Source organism: Mauremys mutica, chromosome 13, assembly GCF_020497125.1.
Source record: "Mauremys mutica isolate MM-2020 ecotype Southern chromosome 13, ASM2049712v1, whole genome shotgun sequence".
Lineage (NCBI taxonomy): Eukaryota > Metazoa > Chordata > Testudines > Geoemydidae > Mauremys > Mauremys mutica.
The window spans coordinates 29,723,357-29,734,656 of record NC_059084.1 but is presented as its reverse complement, the minus strand read 5'-3'; the positions used below and the strand labels follow the sequence as shown (position 1 = coordinate 29,734,656).

Here is an 11,300-nt window from a genome sequence, read left to right as displayed (position 1 = left end):
AATGAAAAAAAAAGTACAACTACAGCTAAGTGAGACCTGTGGGGTCCTGCTGAACATAGCATGGCTCGCCTGCCCCGTCAGCTACTCTGGAGGCACCAAGAGGGATTTGATCTGAAAGGGACAATGGAGAACCTGGGCAAGACACTTGGCTCTCACCTCCTGAATCTAGGATTTAAAGCCAAACTGATGTTACATGATATGAGTTTGCTGGTCTCAGCTAAGGCTCTGATGGTCAAGTCTCTTGTGACGCTTGTCTGTTGATTTAAAGGTAGTCTAGGGCTCTGGGGCCAGAGGTATGGCAACATGTGCAGGATGCAGTCCTTGAGACTCCCCCAGCTCTGAGCACCTGGGCTGGGGTTAAAGGCAAAGAGGACACTAGCTTCCACAAGGTGATGTTCTATTGTAACCGTTCCTGTGTGGGAACAGCCTCCTGGTTCATGTACACAAAAGAATGAAAATGCTGAAGGGGTAGGCAGCAGCCAGCTGCAGTTTGTAGGCAGGGAGCATGAGCAGCATGTGAGCAGTCTTGTAACAGGAGGCAGGAGGTGCTGTCCTGAGAGCATGGGGGATAGAGGCACGTTGATCTGATTCAAGTAAACAAAACCATCCAACCCCCACCCTGAAGAGAACTTCCCACCCAAAATCGCTCATCCTGCAGTGCTGCAAACCTTCCACCTTCAGCAGACAGCAGCCAAAGCAGAATGCCAAACCACCTCACTCAAACAACAAAACACGCCCCCTCCCTGCCCCTATTCCAACCCCTTCCCCAAATCCCCGCCCCGGCCTGCCTCCTCCCCTGAGCACGCCACATTCCCACTCCTCCCCTGTCCCCTCAGAGCATGCAAATAGCTGTTTGGTGGCAGGAAGCGCTGGGAAGTAGGTGGAGGAACGGGGACACGGTGCACTCAGGGGGGGAGGAGGAGGAAATGGGGCAGGTGGAGGAGGGGAGCTTGGCTGCTGGTGGGTGCAGAGCACCCACTAATTTTTCCCTGTCCCCCGGAGCACCCATGGAGTCGGCATCTATGGCAGGCCGCAGAAAATAACTCCGCGGGCCGCGTGTTTGAAACCACGACTTTATAGGAAGGGTCTTTACTCCTTTGTGTCTTCTTTGCTGTCCTACCATGTTTATGATGTTTTGTAAATGTTTGCTATGTGAGTATAACTTGTATAGCAGCAGCTACATCAGAAACAGTGTTTCTCTTAGACAGGGGCGGCTCTAGGGGTTTTGCCGCCCCAAGCACGGCAGGCAGGCTGTCTCCGGCGGTTTACCTGCGGAGGGTCTGCTGGTCCCATGGCTTCGGCGGACCTCCCACAGGGTGGGACCAGTGGACCCTCTGCAGGCAAGCCGCGGAAGGCAGCCTGCCTGCTGCCCTCGCAGTGCCGGCAGAGTGCCCCCCCGCGGCTTGCCGCCCCAAGCATGCACTTGGCGTGCTGGGGCCTGGAGCTGCCCCTGCTCTTAGAGAGACTGAATAACAGACTTTAGTGGTGATATGGTCAGTATCGCAAAAAGAATTGCACCATAGCTGACAATAAGCATTTCATGAAGCACTTACATGGGGTGGGAAGTTAGGGCACCTACTGAAGATCTGGGGAAGGGTGAGCACAAGCCCATCCTGCTCTAAAGGCCCCGCCCAAGCCTAAGGGGAGGAGCCACTGAATCCAGTTCTCAGCTGAAGTCGGAGGACAACTAATGAACAGGGGACAGGAGTGAGGGTCATAGGGTCAAAAGTAGGGAGCCGGAAGGGGACACCAAGCAGAGAATCCCAGACAGCACCCACTGCTCCTCGAAGGCTTCCAGGGACCAGTGGATGCAGCCCAGAGGAACTCTGCCCGGATACGTGATCTGAGGGAGGAGCAGAAATAGGCCCCACAGTCGCAGAGCACCTTCCTCCTCCTGGTATGGTGGATGGCCGCCTTGGCAGGGCCAGGAGCAGGTTGATGAGGAGGTCTTGTGACTTTGTGGGGCAATGGACGGGGTGAGCGTAGATCAGGAGGTGCGGGGAAAAGTGCAACCAGAACCTGAGGAGAAGGTTCTGGAAGAGCCGGAAAAGGGGCTGCAGTCTGGTAAACTCCAGGTAGACGTGCACCAGGGTCTCCCTCATGCCGCAGAAGGGACAGGTGTCGGGGAGGGGGTGAACCGTGCCAGGTACATGCCCCTGCTCTTGGCTCCATGAAGGAGCTGCCAGCTGATATCCCGGGCAGACTGTGGCACCAAGGTGGAATACAGACTGGCCCGACCCACCACCGGAGGTTGGGGTGGCTGAGCAGGAAGGATGGGGTGGTGGAGCCACAAGACAGATGGGGCTCTAAGATGCTTTTCCTTGGGGTGTCTGAAAGGTCGCAGCCCCTATGGTATCTTGCAGGGAGACCTAATTTTCTTCCTGGCTTGTCCTTAGGCCAGTAGAGGGAGGCTGCTCCCCAGCCGCCGAGCTACCGTCCTGCCCGCTCAGTGCCAGCGCAGAGCGGCGCGGCTCTGACTGTGCCAGGAGGAAATTCCCCCTCGCAGCCCAGCCAGAGAAGGGGTCGCTGTTGCCTTGAGGATCCCACCGCCCCGCTGGCGCCCGTCTCCGCCTTTTGTTTTCAGACCGTGCGCGTCACCGTCTCGGGGGCTGCTGGGCGGAGACACCCAGACAGAGCCGCGCTGCTGCCGGGGCAGGAGGCTTCCCCGTGGCGTGGCAGAGGGACGCGCTTAGGGCCACCGGGCGCTGATCACAGCCAGCTCCCGGGCGCAGCAGGGACCAGCGCGCCGATCCCGAGCTCCCAGCCAGGGCGTCCGGCTAGCGGGGCGCGCCGCAGCTCCCGGAGCGAGCCGCGGAGCTCCCGGGCCGGCGCTGCGATCCCCGGCGCGCCCAGAGGGATGCGCGCCTTCGGCCAGAGGCTCCGGGGCCGGTGAGCAGCGCGCAGCCGGCATGGAAGCGGCCGAGGCGAAGCCGAGCCAGCCAGCCAGTCCGGCCCCAGCGCCGGCGCCCGAGAAGAAGAAGCTGCAGCGGGCGCCGTCTCCGGCCAGACCCAAGGATGTGCCCGGCTGGTCCCTGGCCAAGAGCCGGCGCGGCAGCCACCCAGGCTCGCCGGCCTCGCTCTGCGGGAAGCAGGGCGCGGGGCCCGGGCACTCGCGGCGGCCGGGCGGGGGCAAAGACGGGCGGCCCGAGAAGAAGGGGAAGCAGCCGCAGCCCGCCGTGGGTCGGGGCTCCGGGAGGGGGGCTCCCGGCCGGGCCGGGGCCAAGGCGAAGGGGCGGTGCCGGGGGCCAGCCGGGGCGGAGCCGCCGCCCCCCCTGAGCCTGACGGACAGCAGCTCGGAGGGCTCGGACTGCAGCGCCTCGGAGGAGGCCAAGCTGCTCTCGCTGGAGCTGGGGCTCAGCGGCAGCGACCCCGAGTCCCCGGGCAGCGCCTCGGCTCTGCCTGCCGGCCAGGGCATCTCGCCGCCGCCCGACGAGCCCTCCGCCGCCTCCATGGCCAGCAGCCGCCTGCAGCTCAGCACTTCGCTGGCCTTCTCCGACCTCACCGAGGAGCTGCTGGACGCGGGGCAGGAGGGCCTGGCGCGGGAGCTGGAGGAGCTGCGCTCCGAGAACGACTATCTCAAGGTGCGGGACAGGGCTCGGAAGGGACCGGGCGCAGGGAGTGGCTGGAGCGGGATCGGGCCCGGGCGGGGGTTGTGGGTCACTGGCCGGGCCGGAGGACCTGGCACGTCCGTGACTGTTAAGTGGCGGGGGAAGGAGGGGTGTCAATCGGGTCCCAGCTGTGTTGTGCCCCGGGCTCGCTCCTCCCGCCCCCCCTAGGCCAGCTGTGCCGGGGCGGGGCGCGGCCCTGGGCGCGTAGCGGCTGCGGAGCCGTTAGGTTGGTGTTTGGGTGATGTCAGGTTCATCGCTTGTCAGCCGCGGCCACGTCTCGGAGGGCGGCCAGGCTGGGCTGTGTCTAGGCCCCCTGCCGAGAAGCGCAGGGGGTTGGTGCTCCAGGAGGAGGCTGGGCTGAGAGCAGCGGCACGGCTCGGTGGTTGTGGAAGCCCGGCTCAGGGGCTGCCTGCAGCTCGGTGCTGTAAGAAAGTCCATAAAGAAGCTGCCGGGAGCAGCAGGGTCTGATCACTGTGGGGTGCTGGCCAGGGGGACAGGCTCCGGGTCTGGTTCACTAGCCCCATACTGTAAAAGCAGCAAAGAATCCTGTGGCACCTTATAGACGAACAGACGTTTTGCAGCATGAGCTTTCGTGGGTGAATACCCACTTCTTCGGATGCTTTTACAGAACCAGACTAACACGGCTACCCCTCTGATACTAGCCCCATACTGTTCCTCTGCCTTACTGCTCACTGTAAGCATTGCCTCTGGCCTTGCCCCATTTACAGTGGTTTACAGCCTGGTTTAAAAGCTGTGGATTATTGATTTAGACTCAGTTCACGTAAAGCCAAATAAAGTAGTAGGGTGGTTTTTGAAACACATTGGCAGGAAATCAGGGCTTCAGGCAGACAGGCCCCTTTCAATATTCTGATACAGAACTGCTGCAGATATTCAAAGTTGTCATGGCAATGTAACAACATTTTCTAGACCTTAGAAACAAACAATAGCATGTTAAAAACTCTGCTCAAAGCTCATTAGACCTGTGACTTGGGACATTTCTCAGCTCTGGAAAAGGATGTCCATCCTTAACCAGAGGTGGCTCTGCCCCCTTGCCTGTGTGGTGGAGGTGTAACGCTTAACAGTTTTTGTAGAAATGGGGTTGGGGCTGGTCAGTATGGAATAAGGTCTGCCAGGTGTTCTGGCTCATGCTGCCACTCTTCCATGCCTGTCTGCTCACAGGAGCAGAGCAAAGCAAGTGTGATGCTCTTGCAGTACTTGCATGCACCCATTGCCATTGTGAAACACAATGACTGGTTCACCTAGCACATGTGGATGCTGTTGGCCTCATTTTGGGGAACAGATTTTCCAAATCATTTACTTTTCCATTAGTTCTTTCTCATATGTGCTGTCAGCATGGTGCCCATGTGTGCCTCAGGGCCATTTTCCAGGCCTGTGGCTTTGCTATCTAATTCATTAACATGTGAAACAGGAGGGAGGGCTTGGTGATTGGGAATGGGATAAAGGGGCTTTTACCTGTAGGGAGCTGGTCTGAATCCAGGCTGGGACAATGAGCAAAGTTCTTTGTGATGTACAGGTTGAGTATTGCTGGAGGGTACAGGAAAACCTGTAGCTGTGACTGTACTTTAAAGAAAAGTACAGGAAAATGGGGCTAGGTGGGCTGCAGGTACCTTCCACCCCCCAAATGTGCCTAAGCGATGTGGTGATGGATGAGATATACGTAGGAGTGGGTTCAGAAAGGTGATTTTTATGCCTTGGCACCTGCTGTTGCTGAGGGCTTGGGTTGGAAGACTGGGCAGTTCTCAGATGCAGAGGCCAGAAAATTGCAAGTGTGTTGGGATTTCAGCTGTGAGATGAGCACTGTGCAGAAGTAACACACTTGGGGATGCTTCCTGAGGCCTTTTGTCCATTAGCAAAGCTCTCATTCACAGCTGGAGCCCAAACTCCTACCAGGATTAGTAGGAGGAGCTTTAGGGCTTTGATTTATGGTCAGTTGGAAAATACAGATGAGAACCCTCCAGTTTCCCAGGAATGTATTTGAAAACTATTCTGTCTATCCAGCTTAAATAATTACACATCCCTGTGATCCCTTTCTGGTGACCATGTGCATATGTAGCACAGTTACACATCTTACTAGACGCTGGCAGAATGATTCAATCCTACTGGTTATAAAATGAGAGACGGGGATTCAACTTGCTGCTGCTGGGAAGGAAGAAGGGCTGGGTTTCTACTGGGGTGAATTTCTCCCGGCTGAAGACTTCATCTTTTATATTCATACTCTAGAGCCCAGCTATGCTGCTGCTCATACCTTTCCAAAGTGCAGTAGAGTGAGACTGATCTAATTCTGCAGAGGCTCAGGAAGTCAGCACCATGTTGTTTTCAGGTGGGTCACATTTGGAAGGTTTGCTTTGCAACCATGGGGACGAGACACTTTTTTGTCTGGTGGGTGGATTTTTTTCAAGCCCTTGTGTATAGTACGATTCCTGCATTTCTGTAGCTGAATACATAGTAGGCTGTATAATAGTACAGCAATATTTCCTGACGTTAGGGAAGAGCTTCCAAGTGGATGAGTGATGCTGTGCTACAGCACTACACATGGAGTGTGGCAGAGTGTCAGTAGTTCAGATCACACTAGTTATAAGCAGCTTATTTCAGGTTCCTTTCCTGAACCGTCAACCTGGGGCTGCGGAGTAGTACACTGTGCTCCAGCTGGTCAGAAACCACAGACAGACATGCCCTCCTGTGCACTGCAAAAGAAAGCAAGTTGCTGCGTGAATTCTGCCCAGCTTTTCACATGGGGGTACGTGAATAATGATGTGGTAGCGCGTGACCCTGGGAGCCACTTGATAAAGTTGGCTCCAAATTGAAAGAAGCGTTCATAGACTGCTAGGTTTTAACACAAGAAAGGATCATTATGATCATCAAGTGATTCTGACCTTCGGTATAAGACAGTCCAAAGAATCTCTCCCAGTGGTTCTTGCAGCTAGCCTACAATGTCTGGTTGAGCTAGAGCTTAGGGTTGGAGGTTCTCCTGACTCAAGTTCATCCTTCTTGGTTATTGATAAATCACTTATTTTCTAGGCCTCATGAAAATACTGAAGTCCAAATGCTTAGTCTTTGGCATGCTGTGAGCTTCCACCAAAAGCAGGTATTAAAGAAAGAGATTCCTGAGGAGGAGGCCCTCCCTTGCCCCATTTCTGACTGCCTAAGTAGAGCAGGTCTATGCTAGCATTATGCACAGTATATTTATGAGCATCAAAGTATAAACACTTTCAGCAAAGAGCAGCTTCATATAAGTTAGCCAGTTGGTGTTGTCTCCGTCCTTGGCTATGATTATAAAAAGTGCCTGTTTAAATGGAAAACAAATAAACCAATTCCACCCCTCACCCTTTCCTCTCTGCTGCACATGCATGCTTGGGACACAGGGTTTTTCAAAGACTAAGAGGGCAGATTTTTGTGGGAGTTCCTTGCTAAAATATTGGCAGCACTGGAAGGGATCTCTGTGCTGCACCGAAGCTGCTGGCTCTTGAGGTCTGGGATGTTGTCTAATCTTTAGTAAGATGGGCTAAAACCAGAATCACTTAATCAACCACTTCCAAACGTTCAGGGTTTGGCTAAAGCGAGATCCAGAAGCAAAGTGCCACTAAGGTTTGGTTTTGCACAAACACATCAGTTCTGCTCAGCTCTGTGCTTGTGACTGGATAGATAATAATTCGTATCTTGTATGGGGGAGGACCAGGAACATGCACAAGGTCTTTAAAATGACCCTGTTTGAAGGTGTGCGTGTCCCGGCCTGTGCTGTGTTATCGCAGAAGTGCAGTGCGTTTTGTACAATTGGACAGAAGCTAGTCACTGAAACCTCTAAACCTGACTGCTGATACCTCTTCCTCAATCTGATCAGGGGTATTGGAGGGAGAGGTCTGCCCCCCTCTGGCTTCTACTGTAGATATGTGTGGGAGCTCTGTTGTGTGCACCTGCCCTGACCCTCCTCAGCCATCGGGATTCTATTAAAAGCATTTCCCCTAAGAGACAGCAGAATTCATGTTCAGATTGTGAGCTCTTCAACTGAAGGAGCTGTGCCTTTAAGAGCCCCACCAGCTGCCTTGTTGTCACCCAGCAGTGTGGTGAGCAGGATCCCCGAATCCCTGATCAGCAAAATGGAAAATGTGAGATGTGATACGGCAGCAGCTGTGGAGGGATGTGAAGACAAAGAATGGGGACTGGAGATCTAGTTTGGAATGAGGGGAGGGCAAAGCCTTCAGACCAATCCCTGTTCAGACAGAAAAGGGTCATGCTACAAACATTAACAGATGGACTGAGACCTGCTACAGCCCAGGGCTCTAAACCTGACTCTGCTCATCCCAGAATTAGGCTTGTTAGCGCCCCCTTCCCCCTCCAATAACCTTCCCCAGTTGGTTTGTATTGTCTTGCACTGCCTTTTTTTTTTGTATGTGAACAGTTTGTGCTGGGCTCTGGTTGGTGTTGTTTTGTGTTCTCACCTAACGGAACGGGCCAGGAGGGAACAGGAGATGCCAACAAAATGTGTTGATGAGCTCCTGACAATATGCCCCTCTCCTGCAGGGGTGCCCAGGCTTTGTTGGCAACATGACAGGACCCCCAAGGCTGCTGCTAGTTTTTGTTAATGGGATCAAATTGCTACCGCTCCCATCTTAAAACATGGCTTTGTGGCCCCAGGAGACTATAGGTCCCAGATGTCTCTGCTCGCATCAAGGTAGAGGGTTGCATTCTGGGACCTGTCACCTCTGCGGGCCACTCGCTTGCCATCCTGCAGAGGAGAGTGCCTGCTGCTCTGCTGTAGAACGCTGGGTGCATGTGGCCACCCGAGTCATCAGTGCTCTCTGTAGCTAGCTTTGTGGAGTATCCTGCTAGTTGTGTGTGATCTGAATGCGGAGTGTGAGGAAAGAGACTTTGCGGCCCCTTTTTATTTTTGAAATGTTGCATGTTTGAGTTGATCGAAGCTCTCAGCTGTTTGGCTGTTAATTTATGAGAGCAAGTGTAAAGCTGTGAATTGTTTGTTTTCCCCCCCCCCCCAACACATTTTAATCTCTGCTGAGCTGTCTGCTATCTGCTGGCAAGATGCAGTGGGGAGTGGGGTGTTGCAGCACTTGAGAATCTCTTCTTCCAGGTTGCCGTGTGCAGAAGGCACAGTCCAGCTTTTTATTATTGCACATCAGTGTAAACCAGATGTGCTGTATCTGGTTATTTGCCCAGCGCAATGGAGGAGGAGCCTAGGTTTACAGACTGTCTCTGGTTTCCAGAGCTAGATCAGAATAGCTACTGCTTTTCAAAAATACTTATTGTGTTTTCACAGCACAGGAATACATACTGCACCTGAACAACAATCCCAGCAGAGATGTGGCTAGGTTACATCATGCCCCTCTTCCCCCCACACCTGCCCCATCTTATATTACAGGGCTGAAATGAATGATGCCAACCTGGCACCAGTCTATTGCTTTTGTATTGTGAAAACCAATATGCTGCCATCACTATTTAGGGGCAGAAAAGGGGAACACTCTGGAGGAGCTGGCCAAGATTTTCAAGAGCAATTCATGATTTTGAGGTCCCTCTTGAGCGGGTTTAAAGGGGCCTGATTTTCAGAGGTTGGGTGCTCAGCACTTTGAAACTCAGGACCCTTTGAGGCCCTTATCTCTTCTGAAAATCTTGGCCTTAGATCCCCGGGGGAAAATCCTGTCCCATTGAAGTCAATGGCAAATTGTGCCTTGACTTCCCTGGAGCCAGGATTTGGCCCCAGACTTGTGAGGAGCCCAGAACTGACCAGTCTGGGGAGGAGCAGGGGAGACAATGAGAGCAGGCAGAGGAGAGGGCAGGGATAGGGGCTGATCTCCCTTATCATCACTCTTCCAGGTATGTCTCAGAACCACCAGCATAAATGACAGCCGTTCTCCTGCAGCACACTGCTGTGCCCCACCATTTGCTCTGTGGGCAGATGACTACAGGCCCTTCCTGGAGCAATGGCAGTTGGCTAGCAGCCTGGTTTGTGTTGGCGTTGAAAGCTTGTGCCCTCTGTGGTATGCCAGGCTTCATTCACTCACTCAGGCAGCCTCGGGGATTCTGGGGCACAATCCCTGGGTGGTTGCTTTTGGCTCACTTGTCTGTGCAACCCCCAGGTAACAGCTGGCTTCACTCACTGCTGCCGCTGGTTGGCTGCCACAGCTCAGACTGACTTGTCAAAATACATCAATCGTTGCACCCTTTGGGTGGGGCTGAGGATTCTGAGTTTTCGTTTGAGCCTGTGCTTTGTAGCCGATCTTATCCCAGCCTCCGGCTGGTGGAGGTGACCTGCTGTCCTCTTGTGCTGTGCAGGGACTCAGAGCTCAGGCCTGTTACAGCAGAGTAGGATGCTGTGCTGGGGCTGGAGGTCAGCTGTGTCTGCTGGGGTCAGGGGCCCCAGGAGTTTGGGACACAGCATGGCATGGGGTCTGGAAGCCTCGGCAGCTTCCTTCTTACTAATTCTCAGTGGAAATCCCCATCTCATTTTCTCTGGTAAGTTATAGTGTGATCCCCTCCTCTGGCACTAATTGAAAGCTGCTGCTTTTGTTCTTTAATCTCAGAGGAAATGTCGCCTTGTCATTCCTGGCTAGTAATCCCCATTTTACAAGGAGAGATCACAGTGACACAGCACTGCCATCCTGCTTCAGATCTGTGGGGCTTCTAGCCTAGGACCCAGCTCTGACTGGGGCCGGTACCAGAAGCTTTGGGGGAAAGTATGAATGGACACAGTGCACACTTAGCTAAACATATACACAAGCTTCTGCTCCTATTATTGTCACCATCTCTTGTTTTCTTTCCCTTCCCCCCTCCCCATTGTGTCTTGTCCTTATTTAGACTGCAATCTCCTTAGTGCAAGGACTGTCTTCTCTTGTATGTTGTCCAGCATCCAGTGAGACTGGGCCTCAGTCCTGCCTGGAGGCTCTGCATCCTACTGTAATCAATAGTAATAAATTATATCATAACAGGCTCATGAGAGAGTTTTTTCCCTAATTCCAGGCAGGTAATAGTTAGTTTGTGCCTTGAAGCAGGAGGTTTGATATCCTTTACATATTTTCATCCTAACTAGCGTAACAGCAGGTGATATTCTTATTATCCATACAACCGTCTGATGTCTTTTGACTCCTACTAAGATCTCTGTCTCAATATTTTGTGCCAGCAAGTCTCACATGTTAATTATGCATTGTATAAAAAAAATTCCTTTTGCCAGTTTTAAGTTTGCTCTGTACTTGCAAATACCTAAGCATATGTATAACCACTTGTGTGAGTAGTTCCATTAAATTCAATGGTCAAAACCCTGTTGACTTCCGCAGAGACAGGATTTTGTGCAGTGGGTCTACTCACAAGAGTAAAGTCATGCACATGTGTAAGTGTTTGCAGGGTTGGAACCTAAGTCTTTCTATGCCTATCATCAGTTTTGTTGCTGTTCTCTGGATCTTTGCCACTTGTGCTCCTTCCTGAGACAGGGTGACTAGAATTGGAGTGCAGCTGATACAGCAAGGCTGTAGCATTGCATTTGTATAGGGATATAGCAGTGTTTCTCAAACTGGGGTCGCCACTTGTGTAGGGAAAGCCCCTGGCGGGCCAGGCAGCCAGTGGGAGCTGCAATTGGCCGGACCTGCAGACGGGGCAGGGTAAACAAATCACAGCCCTACCACTGGCTGTGGTTCGCCGCTGCAGGCCAATGGGAGCTGCTGGAAGCGG

General features: G+C 53.4%; 1 protein-coding gene across 4 annotated transcripts in view; it reads left to right on the top strand.

Annotated features, from left to right (window-relative positions):
- The first annotated feature begins 2,654 nt into the window (after positions 1–2,654).
- Positions 2,655–11,300, top strand: part of SOGA1 (suppressor of glucose, autophagy associated 1) — an 89,607-nt gene continuing 80,961 nt past the window's right edge. For 3 of the 4 annotated variants that reach the window (XM_044986232.1, XM_044986231.1, XM_044986230.1), the window contains exon 1: positions 2,655–3,581. In XM_044986232.1, coding sequence (XP_044842167.1) covers positions 2,910–3,581 — 672 coding nt within the window. In that variant the 5' untranslated portion in view covers positions 2,655–2,909. Of the gene's footprint in view, positions 3,582–5,848; positions 5,950–11,300 lie in introns of those variants that run through there. The other variant, XM_044986233.1, reaches the window with a different exon arrangement.